The sequence below is a fragment of the Saimiri boliviensis genome, chromosome 1, assembly GCF_048565385.1.
Source record: "Saimiri boliviensis isolate mSaiBol1 chromosome 1, mSaiBol1.pri, whole genome shotgun sequence".
Classification (NCBI taxonomy): Eukaryota; Metazoa; Chordata; class Mammalia; order Primates; family Cebidae; genus Saimiri; species Saimiri boliviensis.
This window is the reverse complement of record NC_133449.1, coordinates 177,810,540-177,834,665: the sequence shown is the minus strand read 5'-3', so window position 1 is coordinate 177,834,665 and position 24,126 is coordinate 177,810,540. Positions and strand designations below refer to the sequence as shown.

Genomic DNA, 24,126 nt, shown 5'->3' with positions numbered 1-24,126 from the left:
TGGGTTGTTTTTTTTTTTTTGTTTTTTTTTTTTTTTTTTAGTTCTTTAGCAACAGATGCTATGTATCCAATAGACTTATCAAATATTCAGTGAACATTAAGGAATAGGGGATCCAGAACCTTCTGGCAAGGACAGGTTTATTTGAAGAGACACAAATCAAAACAGATTTTTTGTCAGTAAAAACCCATTTGGCCAGGCACAGTGGCTCACACCTGTAATCTTAGCACTTTGGGAGTCCAAAGTGGGTGGATTGCTTAAGTCCAGGAGTTTGAGACCAACCTGGGCAACATGGCGAACCCTATCTCTACAAAAAAATAGAAAAGTTGTCTGAGCATGGTGGCACATACCTGTAATCCCAGCTACTCAGAAGGCTATGGCGGGTTGCAGTGAGCCAAGATCGTGCCACTGCACTCCAGCAGGGATTACAAAAAGAGAACCTGTCTCAAAAATAAACAAACAAAAACTTCTATTTAGAATAACATAAGTTGGTTTTGATGAAAATGGGTATTATAAAGCAAGACATTGGACTTTGTATAAAAATCCAACATTTTTAAAAGGCCTCAGATGTCCATAATACATGGTTAAAAGTGCTGTCTCTGAACACTACAGATGTCCAGATTTTGAACCCTTTTTAAAAAACATTTTTTTAAATTTTAGTAGGTATATTTATGTGGTCCATGAGGTATTTTGATGCAGGCATACAATACATAATAATCACATCAGAAGCCAGGTGTGTTGGCTCACACCTGTAATCCTAGCACCTTGGGAAGCCAAGCTGGGCAGATGGTCTGAGTTCAGGAGTTCGAGACCAGCCTGGGCAACACGGTGAAACTCCATCTCTACTAAAATACAAAAGAAATTAGCCAGGTGTGGTAGTGTGCACCTCTAGTCCCAGCTACTCGGGAGGCTGAGGCAGGAGTATTGCTTGAACCCAGGAGGTGGAGGTTGCAGTGACCCAAAATGGCATCACTGCACTCCAGGCTGGGCAACAGAGGCTCCATCTCTATCAAAAAATAAAAATAAGGCCAGTGTGGTGGCTCATGCCTGTAATTCCAGCACTTTGAGAGGCCGAGGTGGATAGATCATGAGGTCAGGAGCGCAAGACCAGCCTGGCCAACATAGTGAAACCCCGTCTCTACTAAAAATACAAAAGTTAGCCAGGTGTGGTGGCAGGCGCCTGTAATCCCAGCTACTCGGGAGGTTGAGGCAGGAGAATCACTTGAACCTGGGAGGCAGAGGTTGCAGTGAGTGGAGATTGTGCCACCGCACTCCAGCCTGGGTGACAGTGCGAGCTCACCTCAAAAAAAATAAAAATAAAAAATAATTATATCATGGTAAATGGGGTATCCATCACCTCAAGCATGTGTTACATACATTCCAATTATACTATTTTAGTTATTTCTAAATGTACAACAAATTTTTATTGACTGTAGTCACTCTGTTGTGGTATCAAATAGTAGATCTTATTCTGACTATATCTTTGTACCCTTTAACATCTCTACTGCCCTTTCCAGCCTCTGGTAACTATCGTCTCCACTGTCTTCATGAGTTCAGTTGTTTTAATTTTTCACTTCCACAAATGGATGAGAACATGCAAAGTTTGTCTTTTTGTGCCTGGCTTATTTAACTTAACATAATGTCCTTCAGTTCCATCCATGTTATTTCAAATGACAGGCTCTCATTTTATTTTATGGCTGAATAGTACTCCATTGTGTATATGAATCACTGTTTGGTTTTTTTTTAGTTTGTTTGTCCCTCCCTGCCCCGCCCCCACCCACCACTGAGACAGAGTCTCTGTTGCCAAGGCTGGAGGTCAGTGGTATGATTTCAGCTCACTGCAACTTCCACCTCCTAGGTTCATGCAATTCTCCTGCCTCAGCCTCCTGAGTAGCTGGGATTACAGGTGCCTGACACCACACCTGGCATATTTTTGTATTTTTAGTAGAGACGGGTTTTGCCATGTAGGCCACGTTGGTCTTGAACTCCAGACCTCAAATGATCCTCCCTTCTCAGCCTCCCAAAGTGCTGGGATTATAGGCGTGAGCCACTGCCCGCACCTGGCCAGAACCACATTTTGTTTATGTATTTATTTGTTGATGGACCTTCATATAACTTCCAAATTTGGGGTATTATTTATAGTGCTGCAATAAACATGGGAGTGCAGGTATCTCTTCAACCTAATGATTTCATTTCCTTTGCATAAATATCCAGTAAGTGGGACTGTGCAATCATATGGCAATTCTGTCTTTCGTTTTTTTAGGAACCTCCATACTGTTCTCCATAGTGATGATTTTGAGTCCTGACTGATGATATTTAACAAATTATTTTGACACTCTGAGTTTTTGTTTCCTCATCTATAAAGTGGAATTTTAAAAAATCTATACTATTACTCAGTATAGAGTCAGAAACGCTCAGAGGCGATTTAGTCCAGCTTTCTTTGTCATGTTCCATTCTTTAACATAAGTTCTTAAGTTCTCTATTCTTTAATAGCACTAAAGAACTAAATTTATTAAGAAAATGTAGGTTTCTGTTATTCCGATTTAAACATTCTTTGAGGTTGAGGGCTGTGCATAGATGACACTAATATCAACTGAATACTTCATGATAGCTATAATCAGTTTAATTATTTTATCTAACCCTGTTTTAAAGGACAAGTATCAGAGAGATTAAGCAGCCTACCCAAGATTACCTAGGTAAATGGTAGAGATAAAATTAGATCTCAGAAATACTGTGACATGCGGCTTCCATAGTGGCCCCCGGCTTTTTTTTTTTTTTGAGACAGAGTCTCACTGGTTTTTTTAGGCTAGAGTACAGTGGTGTGATCTCTGCTCACTTTAACCTCTGCCTCCCAGGTTCAAGCGATTCTCATGCCTCAGCCAACTGAATAGCTGGGATTACAGGCGTGTGCTACCACACCTGGCTAATTTTTGTATTTTTAGTAGAGACAGGGTTTTTGCCATGATGGCCAGGCCGGTTCTGAACTCCTGGCTTCAAGTGATCTGCCCTCCACAGCCTCCCAAAGTGCTGGGATTATGGGTATGACCTTTTTTTTTAACCGTTGAAAAACTAGTATTAATATAAAAGCATTTTAACTGTTACTTACACTTCCTGGTTTAGAACCATAAGTTATTTCTATATATTTTATGATTCTTAAGTGAGATACGTGTACATAAAGTACAATTATATATTAGGATTTTGTTCAATAAAAATTTGAGTACATATATGCTTGATACTGTTCTAGATACGTATACAAGGATGAAGAAACAAAATTTAAAAATAATAAAATGGCAAGTAGTAGTAGGTATTACAGTGAAAATGAACAATGTGAGAGTAACAGAGGGGCCTTTAAGCTGGGACCTGAAGAGAAGGGAGCAAGATATGCAAAAAATGGGGGTGCAGGCATTCTGGGTAGAGAGAGTAGTTAATGCATCAGTTAACACCAGTACAAACAGAAAGTGTCCAAGGATCAGGAAGAAGGCAAGCATGGCTGGAATACAGTCAGAGATAGATGAATCCCAGAGTATGTCATGCCCTGCAGCTGTGTTAAAGTTTTATTTTTTTAATTTTTATTTATTTATTTATTTATTTTTTGAGACGGAGTTTCGCTCTTGTTACCCAGGCTGAAGTGCAATGGCGCGATCTCAGCTCACCGCAACCTCCACCTCCTGGATTCAAGCAATTCTCCTGCCTCAGCCTCCTGAGTAGCTGGGATTACAGGCACGTGCCACCATGCCCAGCTAATTTTTTGTATTTTTATTAGAGACAGGGTTTCACCATGTTGACCAGGAGGGTCTCGATTTCTTGACCTCGTGATCCACCCGCCTCGGCCTCCCAAAGTGCCGGGATTACAGGCTTGAGCCACCGTGCCCGGCCCTAAAGTTTTATTTCATTCTGACTGCATTGGGCAGTCACTGCTGGGTTTGAAGCAGGGAAGTAATATAATCTGATTTCTAGTTGGAAGAAATTGCACTGGCTGCTGTGTGTGGAGAATAGATTGTAAAAGGCAAGAATAAAAGCAAAGAGACCTATGAGGATACTTGTAACCAGGAGATAATGGTGGGCTGGATCAGATGGTAGCAGTGAAAATAGAGGGAAGTGATAGACTTGGGATTTGTTCTGGAGAGAGAGTTGACAGGCCCTACTTCTGAATTGAGTGTAAGGGAGGAAAAGTAAAGAAAAGAACAAGGGTTGCTCCTAATATTTTTACTTGAACAACAGGATATTGCCATCCCTTGAAATGGGTGTGACTGGGGAGAGAAAATCTGTAGTTCTGTTTTATACACTTTAAGCCTGAAGTGCCTGTAGATAGGACATCTAAGTAGAGATGTCCAGGCAGTTGGATATATACTCTCAAGTCTAGAGTTCAAGGGAAGGGTGTACATTGGGGAGTAGTCAGCATATCCTTGGCATTTAACTCATGGGATGAGATCACATGTGGAATGAGCGTAGAGAAAAAAGGGAAAGGTCCCAGCACTCCTTATGTTTCCAAATTCAGTAAATAAGCCGCTGATTAGGTGGGAAGAAATTTTAAAAGATGTGATATCTTGAAAACAGAGTGAAGAAAATATATCAAGAATCTAATGCTATTTGGGGTCAAATAAGGACTAAGAAGTGGCCCTTGAATTTGACAAAATGGAAGTTGTTCATGACTGAGGAGCAGTCAGAGGCACAGTTGGAAATGAAGCCTGGTGGAGGTGGGTGGGGAGAGAAGGGGAGGTAAGAAATGGAGACAGCGAATGTAGATAATTTTTATAACAACCTCTCCTGTGACGGGGAGCAAGAAAAATGCAGCAATAGTTAGAGTGGACTGAGGGACCAAGTTAGATAGGCAGGTCGGTTTTGTTTTAAATTTTACTTGTAAGTAATCTGCTGCAAGGTCAGCTCTTCTCTTACTTACAAGCCCATTGATCTGCAGACCTGGGCTTTCATATGTATTAACTGAATGGAAAAATCATACATAGGAGCTCTCCAGCTATCCCTGCATACCCTGAGAACCAGTGACAGCAGGAATAAGAATTCCCTTCACTTCCAAGTTAAGCTAAAGGAGAAAAAATAAAGAAGAATTCAACAATCCCTGCTCTGCCCCCTTCTTGTCCAGCTCTGGGAAAATAGGAATAACATACCCTGTCCCTCCTGCAAACTGCTGACAGTCCAATGGGGGAGACCTTGGTAGGTGCTCCATAGTCTGTTTTTGACGTGGGCCTTGGATAAGAATAAGGGCTTTTTGGCAGAGAAAAGGGCCTCAATCACAGAGGCATCATGCTGAGCAGAGTGAGGACCTGTGAGGGAGCTTGGTGGAGCCAGGCAGGGCTGGAGAGGTACAGGAGTGCTTTCCAGTAATTTAGGCTTGCTTAAGGAACAAAGCCAGGTTGTTTACTGCGTCCTGTTAACCTGGTAATCAGATGGCTGCTTCTATTTAAATAAAAAGAAAAGAAGTGATACAGATTTCCCCAAAATTGGGTCTTTGTGCACTTATACTTGCAAACAGTGGCCTTCTCAAGGTTTATACTGTGAGCTTAAATTTGCCTTCTCACCCAGAAGAAAGTAAGGTCCAAAATTTCCCTCATTCTTTCACCTCTTAGAATAAAGTGTGCAGTCAGTGTAATTGTTGCGTTCAGCTGTCTATTTAAGGTAACACAGGAAATTAGCAGTGCATTTTCAAGAAAAGCTGATTACCATCATCTGTTATTAGTAATCATCTAAAAACATCACTAAGTATAGACATTGGCAATGGTCAGAGACACATAGATGAAAACGGGGAAATTATCCATCATTTGAAATGTATTACCCCATACTAATAGAATATACCAATTTAAATTAAATGATTTTAGAATGTATCACTCAAGATACGATGTTCTACCCTATGCCCCAAATGTTCTACTCATCTTTCCCCAGATGTGGAAGGTTGCATATTAGGTTATACTTCCTTTGAGACTGATTGTAAACACACAATCTTTACAGTTTTGCATCCAAGGCAGCCAGCTTTCTGTGAGGCTGTTCAGAGCCTGGCTCCTTGCATTCATGGGGAACTTCAGATGAGGACTTTATTCAGGTCTCACCTTATAGTCACCATCTCCATCATGACTATGGAGGCAGTAAGGTTTCACAGTAGCTCCTGCAGCATCAAGAGGGTAGATTACAAAACCCAAAGATAGCCAGTGGTGCTTCACACCTGAACAGATGTCTGTCTTGCCATAGTGGTTGAACCATAGGCTGAATTGTAAAAGTTGATGTTTGGGAGTCTAACTAAAGAAAATTAAGTTAATAGGTTTAAGGATTTTAGGAAATTTAATAGTTTAAAGGGTCTTATCTAGAAAAAAGGTCACTTTTAAATAATATAACTTAAGTTTGGCAAATTAGGGATTTTGAGAAAATTAATAGGTTTAAGGATTTTAGGAAATTTAATAGTTTAAAGGGTCTTATCTAGAAAAAAGGTCACTTTTAAATAATATAACTTAAGTTTGGCAAATTAGGGATTTTGAGTTTTGCTACATAATAAAAGTCACTGTTAGTTTGGAACATAATACTCAGTGGAACATACCATTTCCCTTATGCAAGAGGAGATCCACTGACCCAAATGTAGGGAGACAAGAAGTTCCTATGGAAGTTAAGTACCTAGGTAGGGAAGAGTATCCAATGTAATAAAAGATAACAATGGGCATGGCAAATTTTTCAGCAACCAAATATATGTCTCAAAGTTTGGTACAATTTTAAATTTTAAATACAAGGATGAGGATAATACATGGTTGGAAAATATCTTTGTAAGTATCATATAATCTTCACTGCTTTTTTCCAACTTGTTTAACTTAATAACTTATAATCATGCATCTGAACTAATATTTTTAATTAGGAAAAAAGCACATGTGTATTTGGCCCTTCCAATTAATGTTTTATGCAATGATAGCTTGAGACTATAGGGAAATCCAGTTCAAGTTCACCTTTTTATATACACTTCTGATTTTGAGCATCAGTTCAGATTTTCCACAATGATAGCTAATCTTCCTCAGTGGCTTGGGTCTTAGACATGGTTTAAATAGTGAAAGAAGCAAGAGCTGGACGGGTCCTCTCCCAGAAAGTGAGCTGTTGGCCTATGGGGTGACCAAGGGAAGGAATCCAGTCATGGATTCTTAGCTTCTGTTTCTGGTTGGGCCAGTAAAGCCTCTTCCTCATCCCTGTTTTCTCCTTATCACTAGAAGCAGAAACTAAAAACCATGGCTTCAGTCTGCTAAAAGCCTAAAACAAAATAGGACAACAAAATAAGGTAGGCTGGACAAGGTTGTTAAGACATCCATGGATTATCAGAAATATAAATGCCACTAAAGCCATCATTTGTCCTCATAGGATGTAATCAATTGTTACTGAAATTTTTAATGAAATCTTTCAGACTCCTAATGTGTATTTAACTATCAGACTAAAGTAATTTATACATCATTATTTTCATAGATCTTAGAGCTTCTTTCTTTCTTTCTCTCTTTTTTTTTTTTTTGAGACAGAGTCTTGCTCTGTCACCCAGGCTGGAGTGCAGTGGTACAATCTCGGCTCCACCTCCTGGTTCAACTAGTTCAAGTGATTCTCCTGCCTCAGCCTCCCAACTCCCAATTACAGGTGCCCACCACCACACCGGCTAATTTTTGTATTTTTAGTAGAGATGGAGTTTTTACCATATTGGCCAGGGTGGTCTCAAACTCCTGACCTCAAGTGATTTACCTGCCTCGGCCTCCCAAAGTGCTGGGATTATAGGCATGAGCCACCTCACCCACCCTTTCACTTTCTTTTGAGAACCAGTTTTCACAAAGAAATCATACTACTTCACATAAATTAGCATATGCATTTAACTGAGAGATGTGCACATTCCAGGCAGGTACTGGAGCTGATACGCTAGCCAGATGACTACTTAACCATAACAGTTTGCAGCCCATGAAATTTCAAATCTTTGCCTCAGCAGACAGTCATGGACTTTCAAGATCATTCTTTATTTGATGTTAAATGCCTGTAAAGTCCAAGTGATAAAAGTATGTTAATTGGGCCACTATATGTCACTCAGTAGCTCCTATAGGATTCTTGTACAGGATCTCACTCTGTCACCCAGGCTGGAGTGCAGTGCTATGACCACAGCTCACTACAGCCTCTACTTCTTGGGCTCAAGCGATCCTCCTGCCTTAGCCACCGTGCCCATCCCAGAACTGCTTGCTTTCCATGGCTTCACCCTAAGTAACTCTCACATATTTCCATGGTAGCTTTCCACCTCTTACCTCTTACCCTCGTTCCCACCCCCACCCCCACCTCCACCCATTATACTTCTGCCAGCTTAATTTTCCTAAAGCTCATGGTCCCTATTCCCTTCTAATTTTAGGAAAGACATCCATACCTGGGCTTTCCCATTTCAATTCTTACTACCAATTGTGTTCTAACCAAACAATTTTGTTCCCTAAAGATGTCCCATATTTTCCTGTGCTATTTCTCCTCCTTGGAATGTTACCTTGATGAAGCCCTTCCCAAACATATGTGACTTTTTCCCCACCTTTGTATTCCGTAATATTTTGTACCACTTATACAACTAAAGCCATTCAGTCTTGTATTACAGATATTTGGGCTTTCCCCATACTCCATAACTGCAAATCACAGAACACACTTCAAGGTAGACTTAGGTTCATTTCCATGACAATGTCTAAGTTTCATTCAGCCCTTAAGAATTATTACTTTTGTGACATTTTCATTTCCCTCACAATGGCTTTGCATGTAGTACACCCAAATACATCTTTTTTGTTTCTATGCAAGCATTTTCACAAGGAAGTTATTTTTCTGAGTTTTTTTTTTTTCCATTTAACATGTGGTGGTAATCTTTCATGTTCATATATTCAAGTACCTTTTATTTTTAATGGCTGCATATTCTGTAAAATGCATGATACCTACTTTAACCACTATTGAACATAGTAGAAAGCTTTTAAATATGTGCTACTGCAGATAATGCTTCAGGGTGTGTCTTTGCACACTAGAGCAGATACATCAAAAAGATAGCTTCCTAGAAATGGAGTTACTGGCTCAGAGGTTATGTATACTTTTTACTTAGCACCAAATTACCTTCTAAAAACACTTAAAATTTTTCTACCAGTAGTATATGAAAGTGCCCATTTCCATGTCTGGATTTTGTTACTGATCATTTTATGGGTTGCACAAAAAAGTGCTTGCACTTTAATTTACATTTCCCTGTCTTCTAGTGAAGTTAAATGTCTTTTCATATGTTGGCTACTTGTATTTCTTTAAAAATTACCTATTCATGGCCGGGCGCGGTGGCTTAAGCCTGTAATCCCAGCACTTTGGGAGGCCAAGGCAGGTGGATCACAAGGTCAAGAGATCGAGACCATCCTGGTCAACATGGTGAAACCCCGTCTCTACTGAAAATCCAAAAAAACATTAGCTGGGCATGGTGGCGTGTGCCTGTAATCTCAGCTACTCAGGAGGCTGAGGCAGGAGAATTGCCTGAACCCAGGAGGCGGAGGTTGCAGTGAGCCGAGATCGCGCCATTGCACTCCAGCCTGGGTAAGGACTGTCTCAAAAAAAAAAAAAAAAAAAAAAAATTACCTATTCGTATCTCTTTGTCAGTTTTTCTCCTAGGTTGTCTTTTTTTGATTTGTCACATTTTAATAGATTCTGGATGTTAATTCTTTTCACATACATTTCAAGTACCTATTTCCAGTTTCTTTATTTTTTTTTTTTATTTTTTGAGACAGAGTAGCTCTGTCATCCAGGCTGGAGTGCAGTGGCATAATCTCTGTCTCCTGGGTTCAAGCGATTCTTCTGCCTCAGCCTACTTAGGCATGCATCACCACACCTGGCTAATTTTGTATTTTTAGTAGAGACAGCATTTCACCATGTTGGTCAGGCTGGTCTCAAACTCCTGAGCTCAAATGACCTGCCTGCCTCGGCCTCCCAAAGTGTTGGGATCATAGGCGTGAGCCACTGTGGCCAGTTGCATCAACGTTCTTTGTGGTGTCTTTTGCAACTTTTAATTTTTAGGTAGTCAGATCTTTAGTCTTTTGATTTATGGCTTCTCAATTTTGTTCCTTATTTAGAAAGGGCTTTCCAGTCCTAAAAATTATCAAAATGTTTTCTTTTGATAGTTTTATTGTGCCCTAGCTTTTTTTTTTTGAGACAGGGTCTCACTCTGTCACTGAGGCTGTAGTGCAGGGGCTTGATCACAGCTTACTGTAGCTTCAGCTTCCTGGGCTCAGGTGATCCTCTCACCTCAGCCTCACAAGTAGCTGAAACTACAGGTACTTGCCACCACACCCAACTAATTTTTTTGTAGAGATGGGGTCTCACTATGTTGCCCAGGCTGGTCTCAAACTCCAGGTTCAAGCAATCCTTCCACCTCAGCTGCCCAAATACTTTAGGTTTAAATCCTTTCATTCATTTGTATTTTATTTTGAGGTTGGACAAAGGGTAGTAATATATATTTTTTAATTCTTTGCAACACTATTGAAACTTTTCCAGTTGATTTGAACTGTTATAGTTATAAACTAATGTATATGCATTTGGGTTTATTCTGGATTTTCCTTTGTCCACCAACTTTTAAAATTTATTCCTGTTTCACTGAGATTCTTCTTTTGCATTATCTCTTCTATATGAACTTTAGAGTCAGTTTGTGGATTCTATTAAGCATTTTTAAAATCTTACTGGGATTTTTGTTTGGATTGCAGGTTTGGATTCTTTGGGGAGATTGAACGTCTTTATAATATAGAATCTACCATTGTGGACTCCTGCTTGTGCATCTTCTGCTCAATCATTTCCTTTTCTCCTACTGTAAAGTTTTACAGCTTTTTCTTCTAACTTCTATACTTTGTTAGACTTATTCCTAGGCATTTTATGTTTTTTATTGATTAGGATCCTTTTTTTCTATTGTCTTTCCTATTGGCATTTGCCTCTAGATAATAAAACTTCATTTTTTTAATACTTATTTCTGGCCACCTTATTAGTCTTAATAATTTTTCAGTTGATTTTCTTGGGTTTTCTAAGTGTACAATTCTGTCACCTGCAGAAACAATGACAGGCTTTTCTCTCTTTTTTCATTTCTTTTTAGTTAGAGATTTGAATTGTAAAATCCCTGAATCATTAGGGGTTTCCAGGACATGATTTGAGAGCAGCCATAATAGGAGGCATTTTTATCTTCTTAGTTTTAAGAGGAACACTTCTATATATTTTCAATTAAATTTGATGCTTGCTGTGGATATCTGAGGGAGTCATTTTATCCAGTTAAGAAAACATTCTTCTACTTTTCACTTAGGATATTTTATCAAAATTCAGTGTTCTAGTACATGAAATGTGTTTTTGACATCTGTTGAAATTATTTTTTTCTTTTTAATCTGTTACAATTATCTTGAATTTTTTCCCCCAATTTTCCTGTTTCTTTCTTCGTATAAACACTACCTGGTCATGATATATTCTTTTTACTATCCTTACTAGTAAATTTGGTTTTATTTAGAATGTTTATATTCATAAGCAAAATAGACATGTGCTTTTTTTTCCCCTCCTTTTACTTATGTTTCTCCTTGCTTGTGCCATACATTATATACTTGGGAGCTAGGTGTACCTTGAAGATTTGATGACATTCTCTCATAAAACTGAGTCTGGTGGCTTTAAAAGATGGAATTTTGACTGCCTTTTCAATTTTAATTATATTCAAGGACTATGAATATCCTAGCCACTTTTCTCTGATCTCGAACAAGTTACTGATTTCATTGAACCTCAGTTTTGTTCATGGTAAATGGAGATAACAGTATCTAATTCCCAATATTGTCATAAAGATTAAATGAAATTGATTATTTAGCATAGTTTTGTCTCACATATGGTAAATGGTCATCATTAATAACCATTATCATCGTTATTCCCTTATGTAGATTACTGTAGTGACCTTAGTCATCCCCATCTCTTAGGCAGTACAGCTGTAAATTCCGCAGTTGACAGAGAGGACACAAAGATGTGCTAATGGTCCAGCCCACAGTGGTAGTCATCCACTCTATGGGACATACCCTTTGGTGGGTCTAGACCAGGCATCCCCAAACTACAGCCCACGGGTCCCAAACTACGGCCCGTGGGCCACATGCGGCCCCCTGAGACCATTTATCCAGCCCCCCGCTGCACTTCAGGAAGGGGCACCTCTTTCATTGATGGTCAGTGAGAGGAGCACAGTATGTGGCGGCCCTCCAACCGTCTGAAGGACAGTGAACTGGCCCCCTGTGTGAAAAGTTTGGGGACCCCTGGTCTAGACCTCTCCCTCAACTAGAGCTTTTTCCCACCGCGCTGGATCTCAGCTGACATGGCCATGGGCCAGGATACACACCTGTGCTGTATAAGGGAGCCAAGGCAGAGACTGCATGTGTGCGCCTTGGCCACCCCTGCCCTGTCTGGAGTTCATTCTCCACATTAGAATGCTTATGTTAGTTTTTGAAGATTTTTAACTTGAATGGAAAGGTAACTTTTTTAAATGTCATTTGAAAAATTAGGATCTTAATATATAAGCAATGGGAAGGCAGTCTTTACGTGATTGGTCAAACATTCCATGAGTTTTGTTTTGAGGAAATAATCAGATGTTCTGTCTCCTTTTGAAAGGAGGATAAAATGTTAGGCTGAGTTAAATGTATAAGGTAGAAAATGGAGACTTGTTGCATTCTCATCAACAAGCAAAATATGGTTTTTTCCAATCTTCTGCTACTTCACAGTCCTTCATCTGATATTTAAAATGTATTTATGTTGAGTCATTTCTTTCTCTCTTGCTGGTGAACCAGAAGATCATGAAATGATTCTACAGAGGCAGTAGCATTATGTTCAGTTTCTTTTTTTGTATGCATCAGATAAGAGGCCTGCAAATGGAAGTAAGTTGCCTCACATCCTTTGTAGGGTGATCGCAGTAATGTTTGCCTTTTTACCACTGGTGCAACATTTATTAGTTCATAAACCCCCTTCCAAAGAACCTAAGGGCTTTTTGGTGAAAGGTGACTGTGGTGGGAACAGTGTTAGGTTTTGACAGGCTACTTTTGTTTTTACAAACATTTCTTCTCTTTAGTAGTTTAGAAACCATTACCTTAAAAGAGAATTGACGACAGGGACATGACTGGACTAAGTGGAAGTTAGTGCTTAGAGTTAGGATTTAGAATATAAATATGGAAGTTAATATTTAGAAGTAGGATTTCTGAATCTGTGAATAGAAAGGTAAAATAAAATTTTGAGGTCAGTTCAGCTTACACCTCTAAATCGTTCTCACTGAACCAAATTTTCCAGTTGGTAAAAATCTAAGATCTGAGGAAACAAAATAACATAAGAAGCTGGCTTTTGGTAAACCTTAATAGTGATAGAAGAGGGACAAGGTGGCAATTCCAGAGATTCTCCCCTCCCCTTTAACTCCCTCTCATCCACTCAACAGGCCTTCCTGTGACCTGTGAGTATCAGTGGAAGCAGTCCCTCTCATAAGTTACCATGGCCTAAGAAAAGAGTCTACTAAAAAATTACGTTCCCATGGCCAGGCGCAGTGGCTCATGCCTGTAATCCCAGCACTTTGGGAGGCCCAGGCGGGTGGATCATGAGGTCAAGAGATGGAGACCATCCTGGCCAGCATGGTGAAACCCTGTCTCTACTAAAAAAATTAACAAAAATTAGCTGGGCATGGTGGTGTGCACCTGTAGTCCCAGCTATTTGGGAGGCTGAGGCAGGAGAGTTGCCTGAACCCGGGAGGTGGAGGTTACAGTGAGCCAAGATCGTGCCACTGCACTCCAGCTAAGTGACAGAGAAAGACTCTGTCTCAAAAAAAAAAAAAAAAGTACGTTTCCTGAAGTTGTCACAGTATCTAAGTATTTACTTAAAAGAGTATGTGTTGTATCCTAGATAGTGAATATGGAGAAGGGTAACCCTGGATCACTACAAATAAGCCTGCTAATTTTCAGTACCAGCCAAACAGCAAAGTTTTGGTGCTATTTCTTTTTTCTAGCTCTTACTATATATTCTTTTCCCATTGAAAATATTGAGGAAGTTATTTATATTTTTGTTATATACATTATAAATTTTATGTATTTTAATATTACTATTACACATAATTAATATCTTTTATATAAAGTACAAATGTCTTCTTTTTCCAGAGCAATAATGAAGTTTCACAGTATGAAAATGGAAGAAATCAATAAAATTATTCGTGATCTGTGGCGGAGTACCTATCGTGGACAAGGTGAGTGCCGTAGTGTATCACAAATGCTCTTTCCAAAGCCCTCTCTGCACCTCTTCCCCTTGTGACCTCTCATCATGCCAGCATTACTTCCCTGGACCCCTTTCTAAGCATGTCTTTGAGATTTTCTAAGAACTCTTATCTTAGCAACATCTTGTTGCAAGAAAATGTAGTTTTCTGTTCCAGAGTGTAACAGGACTTACATATTTGGCTGCAGTAGGTATTAATTTAGCTGATGACATAATAGGTTCTGTCATAGTGTAGACAGGATAAGCTAAAATGTGATAAGAAACCATCCAGAGGAAACTTTTTTTTTTTTTTTTTTTGAAACAGAGTCTCACTCTGTTCTGTCACCCAGGCTGGAGTGCAATGGTGCGATCTTGGCTCACTACAACCTCTACCTCCTGGGTTCAGGCGATTCTCCCACCTCAGCCTCCTGAGTAGTAGCTGGGATTACAGGCATGCACTGCCACGCCTGGCTGATTTTTGCATTTTTAGTAGAGACGGGAGTTTCACCATGTTGGCCAGGCTGGTCTCCAACTCCTGATCTCAGGTGATCCGCCCGCCTCGGCCTTCCAAAGTACTGGGATTATAGGTGTGAGCCACTGTACCTGGCCCAGTGCCTGGCCCAGGGAAACTAAGAAGAGTTGAGGGTGAGGGCTGGGGCATCTGGGTTGCTTCTGGCCAGACCACCAGGCTCCTGAATCCTCCCAGCCAGACAAACAGGTTCCACACCAGCCAATGGTTTCCCCTGGTAATGTCAGCCTCATCTGTTGTTCCTAGGCTTACTTGATATGTTTCTAAATGACAAAAGGCTGCAGAGCATAGGTTCTTCTAAAATATTCTTCTGTGTCAGATATTGAATACATAGAAATACGGTCTGATGCTGATGAAAATGTATCAGCTTCTGATAAAAGGCGGAATTATAACTACCGAGTGGTGATGCTGAAGGGAGACACAGCCTTGGATATGCGAGGACGATGCAGTGCTGGACAAAAGGCAAGTATCTGAAAAGCCTGGGGAGCCAATTCACCCAAGTAACTGGAAGAGAGAAACAAACATCAGTACAGTGGAAGCACCCAAGGCTACACCTGAATGGTGGGGAGCTCTTTGCTGCCACATAAAATGAATCAGATTCAGCTACTGTTATTACACTCTCCTGATGTTAACCAACATTTCCTGCAACGTTATGTAGACTTTTCAGAGAAGGGCCTGTAGCATTCTCACAGGATAAGCTAAATGTAGAACAAGAAGCTGAAGACCCTTTAGTATTTTCGTGGCACTCTTTATCAGAATAAGGTCACTGTATCATCAATTATAAGATGTACCACTATTTTATGTACCTGCAGGAATGAAAAAATACAATTATAACCATAAGATGTTTCAGAATCAATGACATTATAGTATTGCAAACCAGACTAGCTTAAGTCAGAATGAAGCATTCCACTATATGAGGGAGTCTCATTAAGGAAGTAGCCCCTCATAGGACTAAATCCCCACCACCACACACACAAAAACTTAGCTGCTGGGTCAGTCCAGCTGGCATCAGGTGAGGCTCTGGGAGGACAGCCTACATTGGAAATCAGGAAGAGAAATGACGTTTTAAAGAGTCAGGAATATGGCATCCTTGGGGAACAAGGCTGGGTCCTTCTTTGTGCACAGGTTTATAACAAAGATGTCACAGATTCTTGAGCTTTCTGCTTTTAGATTAAGGCAGAAGATTAACTCCTCTAGGTCCTTGATTTTCTTAATAAAATTCTAAAATCATAGAAATAGATGCTCACACTATATGTTATTTTCATAGTTTGCAATTTTTGCTTAAAGAACATGTCGTGTGGCCGGGCAGGATGGCTCACACCTGTAATCCCAGCACTTTGGGAGGCAGATGGATCACCTGAGGTCAGGAGTTTGAGATCAGCCTGGCCAACATGGTGAAACCCTGTCTGTATTAAAAATACAAAAATTAGCTGGGTGTGATGGCAGGTACCTGTAATCCCAGCTACTTGGGAGGATTCACTTTAACTGGGGAGGTGGAAGTTGCAGCAAGCCGAGATGGCACCACTGTACTCCAGCTTGGGCAACAGAGCAAGATTCCATCTCAAAAAAAAAAAAAAGAACATGCCATGCATATATGTATAATGTTGTCAGGTAGACAGCTGATACCAATTTATAGCATCTGCAGATTACGATCTAAATCATAGTCTATAAAAATGACAAACTTGTGACCTGTGATCAGTGTCCCTACTGGCTTTGGTGATTTTTAGTGGTAGTTATAAATGAGAAAATACCAAGTTTGAAACATGGTCTCATTGGATTAAAAATACCTTCAGAAATACCTTGAGGAAAAATTTCCTATAGCTATTCTGAGTTATGAAAGTTTATTAGCAGTTATTGCTTCCTTGGTGTGAGGGGAGAGCCCAAATAGTTTGTTGGAGGTGGGTCTCCATCCTACCTAACACTGGCTGTTGCTGAGGCCCTAGAAGCCAGCCAGTGGCTCTGCGTGTGATGAGTGGGTGGTGGTAGAGTTGACAGCAGTTTGGATTCAAAGACAGGAAGGAAATGCCTGTCCGTCTAAGGGCCAAGCTGTGGCCGTCTTCTGCAATCTGCTGGTTTGCCTAGGCATCAAAGAAAAGATGTAAACTATTCTAAAATCACCAACTCGCAGATATGCTCCCACCCACAAATTCAGGGGGAAGGGGGATTTACAGCTCACACCAAAGTAGTTTCTACTTTCCAGAATAGCCCTATACTCTCAATGCTGTGTGTCTGGTATACTCAGATGGCTTGTGTCTGAGGGTTTTAGTAGTAAGTTTCTAGTAACCATGAAAATGCCTAATCCAAACTCCAGTTACTTGGATTTCCTACAGGTAAGCTTAACTGAAACCACATTTCTATACTCCTGATACTTTGACCCAGGATTTTTACTCTATCACTCTCAGAATTATACACAAGAACATGGAAATTTAAAGGTGGCTGAGAAAAAGTGAGAGGCTTTCTGTAGAAACTGTGTCCAAATTTTCTAACAGATTTCATTATCAGGAAAATAGCCAGGTAAAGAATTTTTAAGGTGGTTACTCCTACAGCTTTATTACGGATAGCTGGCATTGTATCTTTTTCTAGTCTGTGCTCTAAAGTTGGTTGCACCTGGTGTAATTTTTTGTGTAGGGGCATCAGCATTGCTCTGAGCATTTTGTTTTGTGGTGAATGACGGGCTGAGATGATGCAGCTGATGGTTCTCCTTCTGGAGGACATAAGAATCTGGTCCCAGTGCTGGGCTCTTCCGAACAGTGAACCCGTGACGTAGTGAACCTGTGATGTTTCCCACTTTTCCCTGCTATAAAGATGATGTCAGGACTGCTTGCCTGCCATGAGATGAGGGACGTCTGTGCTGTGCTTCTCTCATAGGGGCTTTTTTCCAGGTGTTAGCCTCACTCATCATTCGCCTGGCCCTGGCTGAAACGTTCTGCCTCAACTGTGGCATCATTGCCTTGGATGAGCCAACAACAAATCTTGACCGAGAAAACATTGAATCTCTTGCACATGCTCTGGTTGAGTAAGTATCTCACATTTGGGACAGGTTGTGATCGTTTTTCAAGATGAAGAGAGTTCTGTGGTGAACACGTTCTTTAGTTGTGTTCCCCACTTCTTGGGGAAGCCAGTTGGTGCCAGGCCCTGGACTTTACCTTTTGATAGTAATTTTTCAGATCACTCCTTAAGGAACTAGATGGTGAACAGCAGCCCCAAATACATCCTACAGCTTCCCAAGTGTGTTCACAGCGAGAGAGTCACTGTGAGGGCTTCCTGCCTGGTTTAGTTTTTCTGTAAGCCTATCAGAGGAACCCACATGTCATGCACAGCAAGTAGCGTGCCCTGCTAAGACATCTGTAGGTAGAGGTAGTGGGTTTAGGACTGTCTATCCAGCTTTCCACATGTCAGACAACTGTGAGGAATGACAGAGTTCTTACTCAGAAAGCTTTTCAAGATTAGATAAAATCTGGAGAGTGTAAAATTACACACACCTTTTTCCACATTGACCTGAGTTGGGTTAAGACTCCAAGGCTGTCGAGCAGCTCTTGTGTAAGGACTGTGCTGGCAGAGAAAAAGGCACTTTCCCTGAGGTCAAAGAGGTGTTTCAGGCACTCCTGGCTCTAGACAGACCCTTTCTGGCAGAGATAGCATGGGTGAGGCCAGAAAGAGAGCTGAGCAGCACAGGGCCACCTTTCTGCAGCTATCACAAGTAAGGGTGGGTGCTTTTGAAACCTCAAGTGCATCCAGCTCCAGGAAGGGGATAAGTAAGTGGCTAGCTAAAAGAAAAAGTCTTTCAGGTTTCAGTCACATTGCTGGTTACCTCAGCAAAATGTTCCCAGAACACCCACTCAGGTCCCTGTGTGTCATAGTCATGATGCATCTAGTGACTGGTGGTGGCAGAATTCTAAGTAGACCCAGCTCTTAAGAAAGCAGTGTTATTCCCCTTACCTGTAGCTTGTCTTTATTACTTTAAAATTTTTCTTCCAGAGAAAAGTAGTAACAGGTCAGGAAAATCCCAGGCGAAGGAATAAGCCTTCTAAAGTTAAATAGTTTGGGTATTAAGGAAAACTCAGTAAATTATAGTGAGACCTTCTGATCTGGAAGAAACTAGTTCTTGTATTCTTACCAGTCCCTAAGCCAAACATTAAGGAGTCAGGCCATGCGTCCCTACTGTCTCGAGAGGAGATGAGACTCCTTCCTGGCTGGCCTGAAGGCGTGGGGCCACCCCTCCACTTCCTGCAGGATAGCTGGGGCCCTGACACAGCACAGAAACAGCTTAGTTGTCACACACAGCACAAGTTCATGTGTCTGACAAGGTCTGCAGTGACTTTTCAAATAAAAGGGGTTATGCTCTATAGTAATAATATGTTCTAAATATATTGTTTCAGGATAATAAAAAGTCGCTCACAGCAGCGTAACTTCCAGCTTCTGGTAATCACCCATGATGAAGATTTTGTGGAGCTTTTAGGACGTTCTGAATATGTGGAGAAATTCTACAGGATTAAAAAGAACATCGATCAGTGCTCAGAGATTGTGAAATGCAGCGTTAGTTCCCTGGGATTTAATGTTCATTAAAAACATTCATGACTAAACTGCCATAGAAATGTAGGTCCTCAGAAAGTATATAAGAAGCTGCTTATTTCTGATATCAACTGAGTCAATAAGAAAATATGTTCTTTCAAAAGAACATTGGTCTAGGATTTTGGACGTTTGAGTGGTTCTAAAATCATGAAAGTTGTTTCACGGAAAATTGGATGATTTCCTGTTTCTGATTCCCTGCGCTTCATCCCATTCCAGGAAGCCTCTGACAGGCCTTCAGGATCCAGCAGCACAGCTGAGACTTGACTCTTTGCTTCCCTCCCCAGTGCAAATGCATGCTTCTTCTCAAAGCACTGTTGAGAAGGAGATAATTACTGCCTTGAAAGTTTATGGTTTTGGGGGTTTTTTTGTTTAAATCAGAGTTAAATGTTACCTCTGAATTTATTTTCTTGTATGTTGTTTGAAAAACTGAGTATTAGAGCTTAGTCCTTTTAATAACAAGAACTGTACCCCTCCAAGATCTGTTTTAAGCATCTCACTCTCCAATAATCCCTTGGTGTCTACAGTTCTCCTGCAGTCCTCAACCCCAGTAATTCTTTGACCCCACTGAAATGTCAATCCATTGATTCTATGCCTTTTTCACAGGTCATTTCCCTCAGAGCTGTACTTCTTATTCAACTTAAATTCCATGGACCATCATTATGTCACCCTCCACTTTATTGTCCTCAAATTGTCGTGACAGTCCCCAGCCCTAATGGAATCCAGCTGTGCCTCCCTGCAAACCTGCACATGCTGTTTCCTTTGCCATTTCCTCTTCATTTCCCTGGCCCCTTGATGTCACGGGGTTTTAGTACTCACAGAATCTGCACCTCCTTTCTTCTCTGTGTTCACTTACTTGGTGATCTCATCCAGTCTTGTAGCTTGAAATTATCTTAGTTCAGGTTCTCCCGGAAGCAGAACCTAAAACAATGCTTCACATGAAAGTCATCAGTAGGAAATTGGGGAAATTGTGTACAAAAGAGAAAGCAACCAGTGAAAGGTTTACTGTTAAACCAGCTACGGTAGTGGGCAGTTGGAGTTTGGTGCCACATGGAGACTGGGGAGTTTGGCAAAATACATACCTCAGGATTATCTCACCTGAGGGGCAACAGACATGGAGTATTTATATAACAACTTCCTAGGGTTACTGAATGAGGGTTATTCTAGCACGTGTTATAGTTACTGGCTTGCCATGTGTACCAGGAGAGCTGCTTTCCACAGTTGTTTAAAAAGAAAAAAACAGCCTGAGCAACATAGTGAACCCCATCTCTACATAAATTTTTTTCAGAATTAGCAAGGCATGGTGGCACACACCTGTAGTCTCAGCTACTCTGCTGAGGTGGGAGTATCCCTGGAGCCTGAGGGGTCAAGGCTGCAGTGAGCTGTGATTTGTGCCACTGCACTCCAGCGTGAGTGTCAGAGTGAGACCCTGTCTAAAAAAAAGAAAAACCAGATAGCAGCAGCTGGAAGTTGGCAGGAGCACACTGGCAGTTCTTAGAATCACAGGGTATAAGCAGGGCACCGACAGCTCTTACAACCACTGTCTATACACTGATTACTCATAAATGTTTGTCTCCAGTCCAGATCTCTCCTAGATGCTTGACTGATATGTTCAGCTGCCTGTGGATAACTGGACATCTGTTTGCACTTGAATATCTGTCTAATAAATATCTACAACTTAAAATGACCAAAACCAATCTTTCTCCCAGAACTTGCATCTCTTCCACAGGCTTTCAACTAATGTCAACTCCATTATTCCAATTGCTCGGGCAAAAATTCTGGCGTTATCCTTGATTCTTTATCTCACATTTCATATCTAATTCAGTTTAATACTGTGGGTTCAATTTTCAAAACACATCCAGAATCTGACCATGCCTCACCATTTAAACCAGCGGTCCTCAACCTTTTTGGCACCAGGGACCGATTTTGTGGAAGACAATTTTTCCATAAATGGGTGGGGTCGGGGATGGTTTGGGGATGAAGCTGTTCTATCTCAGATCATCAGGCATTAGATTCTCATAAGGAGCACACAACCTGGATCCCTCACATGCAAATTTGCAGTAGAGTTTGCACCCCTGTGAGAATCTAATGTTGCCATCAGTCTGGTAAGAGGTGGAGCTTACACAGTAATGCTCCCTCACCTGCCCACTCACCTTCTGCTGTGTGATTCCTGCTATGCGATTCTGTTTCTGACAGGCCAAGTACAGATAATGGTCTGCAATCCAGGGGTTGGGGACCCCTGATCTAAACCATCATTGCCACTGCCATCTCTAACCTGAATAATCTGAATGACCACATAACTGCTCCCACTGACTTAGGGCCTGCTCACCATAGTTCTCAACACAACAACAGCCAGTGATCTTTTTAAAAAGTAACTCAAGAAAATGTGTTTCTCACAAGGGGTGTGGGTTAGCAATTCTGAAACGTTTGTTATACCAAAGTCAAACAAATATATATCTGTGTTGTAGATAATAAAAATTTTGCTTCTCACTGTTGGAAGAAGATGTTTGCATATCAGGAAAAGAGGCAATAAAAAGAACCCTGTGGTGGTAACTGAATCCAAAGGATAAATTTATAATTTTAGTATGTAAGATTTCTACTTCCATAAGGGTGCAGCAAATACCATCCAAAATCTCCTTCATAAAAGCAAGACTGGCAAAAATGTCAAAATCAACCTTTTCAGAACTTTGAAATTAACTAATGGCTAGCTACAAGCCAAGGCGTGTTTATTAAAGGAAAACAGCTGAATCTCCATAAGAACAGAAAGTGGCATTTTAAGTTGCCCTAATCCCATGCCCCTCTCCCTTGTTCCATGGTAGCCTTGAAAACCAACAGCCTTCTTAGTATCTGTGAAAATCAGCAATCTAGTAACCACTGGAGGAGGCAGAATGGATCTGGAGGTCCGCCAGATCTCCAGTGCCAGAGAATTGCCTCTATTTGACTTGGCAGCTCACTAAAAAGCTCCATTTTCAGGACCTGTCTTTATTTGACTTAGAGCCCACTATGAAAATAGCCCTACCTGCAGGATAATCAGTGGCAACTGGCTAACACTGGCTGCCTGAGGCAGCATTACCAGGTGGGGCTAACAAAAGGCTGATCGATAAAAGGAAAAATCTGGGGAGATTTTCCCCATGACTAGAAGTCCATATGCATGTGCAAGGATGTATGCATGTCCTAAGCTCTCATCTCTGGCCAACCTTGAAATTCAATTCATGCAGAAATGAAGATAAAGGCAGTTGTAAACTGCCTGTTGACACATCAGTGACATGACTTTTAACAAACACGCATGCACACACTTGACAAAAGCTAGAAAACTTGTTGGTTTGAGACATTAAAAGAAATATCTAATTATTAGCTTATGCGCTAGGCTGAATAGAGACTTCAGGAGTCAAATATGACAGAGTATAGAATTTACAGAATTAGTCCAGAAAATTCACAGAACCAACAGCATCAACAATAAGAAATACTAACAGGTGAAAACCTTAGAGAGGGTAATCTGATTTAAATAATCGATACATAATACTATTTAAAACAAGGCATACAACAGAAACATATGACCCATACCATACACAGCAATTTAAAAAGCAGTCAATAGAAACAATCTCTGAAGAAGCCCAGATGTTAGACTTAATAGGCAAAGACTAGGTATCAGCTATTATAAATATGTTCAAGGAACTAACGGAAATGAAGTCTAAAGAATTAAGAGACTGATGTTTCACCAAATTATTGGGACTAACAGTAATGAGGCAGACATAAAAAAATAACCAAATGGAAATTCTGGAGTTCAGAAATACAATAATGGAAATAAAAATTCACTAGATGGGACTCAGCAGCAGGTTTGAACTGACAAAAGTTGAAGACGGGTCAATTGAGATTATACAGTTTGAGGAATAGAAAGAAGAATGAAGAAAAATGAAGAGAGCTTCAGAGACCTTTGAGACACTATCAAGTGTACCAAAATACCAGGTATACCAATCATGAGAATCCCAGAAGGGAGAGAAAAAGAAAGAAGCAGAAAGACTATTTGAAGAAATGACCCAAAACTTTCCAAATTTTATGAAAATAATCTTCATATCCAAGAAATTGAATAAACTCCCAAGTAGGGTAATCTCAAAAGGATTCATACATAGATGCATCACGGTCAAATTGTTGAAAAAGATAGCAAACAAAAGAAACAAAGCTAAGAACTGACTTCTCATAATAAATAATGCAAGCCTGAAAGCAGTGAAATGACATATGGAAAGTTCTGAATGAAAAAGGCTATTAACCAACAATTCTTTTTGTAGTGGTGCAAACAGCTCACTGTAGCTTTGAACTCCTGGGCTCAAGCAATCCTCTTCCCTCAGCTTCTAAAATAGGACTACCAACATGTGCCACCACACTAAAAAAAAAAAAAGTTTTTTTGTTTCATTTGTGTGTGTGTGTGTGTGTGTGTGTGTGTGTTTGGTTTTGGTTTTGTTTTTTTGCTTTGTTTTTGTAGAGACAGGGTCTTGCTATCTTGCCCAGGCTGGTCTTAAGCAGTCTTAGTCTCAAGCAATCCTCTCACCCTACCTCCCAAAATGCTGGAATTAAGGTGTGGGCCACTGCCCAGCCTCAACCAAGAATTCTGTTCCAGAAAAAGTGTCTTCAAAACAAGAAGAATGAAGACATTCCCAGAAAAACAAATATTGTGGTCTTCACCAGACTTGCTCTACAAGAAATGTAAAAGGAGAATAAAAGATAAAATGAAACAACTTAAATGCACATGAAGAAATACAGAGTAAATATGTAGGTAATATGAAAGTATAAATGTATTTTGGGGTGTAACT

The 24,126-nt window shown here is 40.5% G+C and overlaps 1 protein-coding gene across 1 annotated transcript in view; it reads left to right on the top strand.

The window, feature by feature from the left end:
* The window catches only part of RAD50 (RAD50 double strand break repair protein), a 91,862-nt gene extending 72,065 nt beyond the window's left edge, over positions 1-19,797 (top strand). The window contains exons 22-25 of the mRNA XM_003920608.4: positions 14,130-14,215; positions 15,069-15,211; positions 17,632-17,765; positions 19,129-19,797. Of these exons, the coding sequence (XP_003920657.1) occupies positions 14,130-14,215; positions 15,069-15,211; positions 17,632-17,765; positions 19,129-19,315 (550 nt within the window). The 3' untranslated portion in view covers positions 19,316-19,797. The remainder of the gene's footprint in view (positions 1-14,129; positions 14,216-15,068; positions 15,212-17,631; positions 17,766-19,128) is intronic.
* Positions 19,798-24,126: the final 4,329 nt, after the last annotated feature.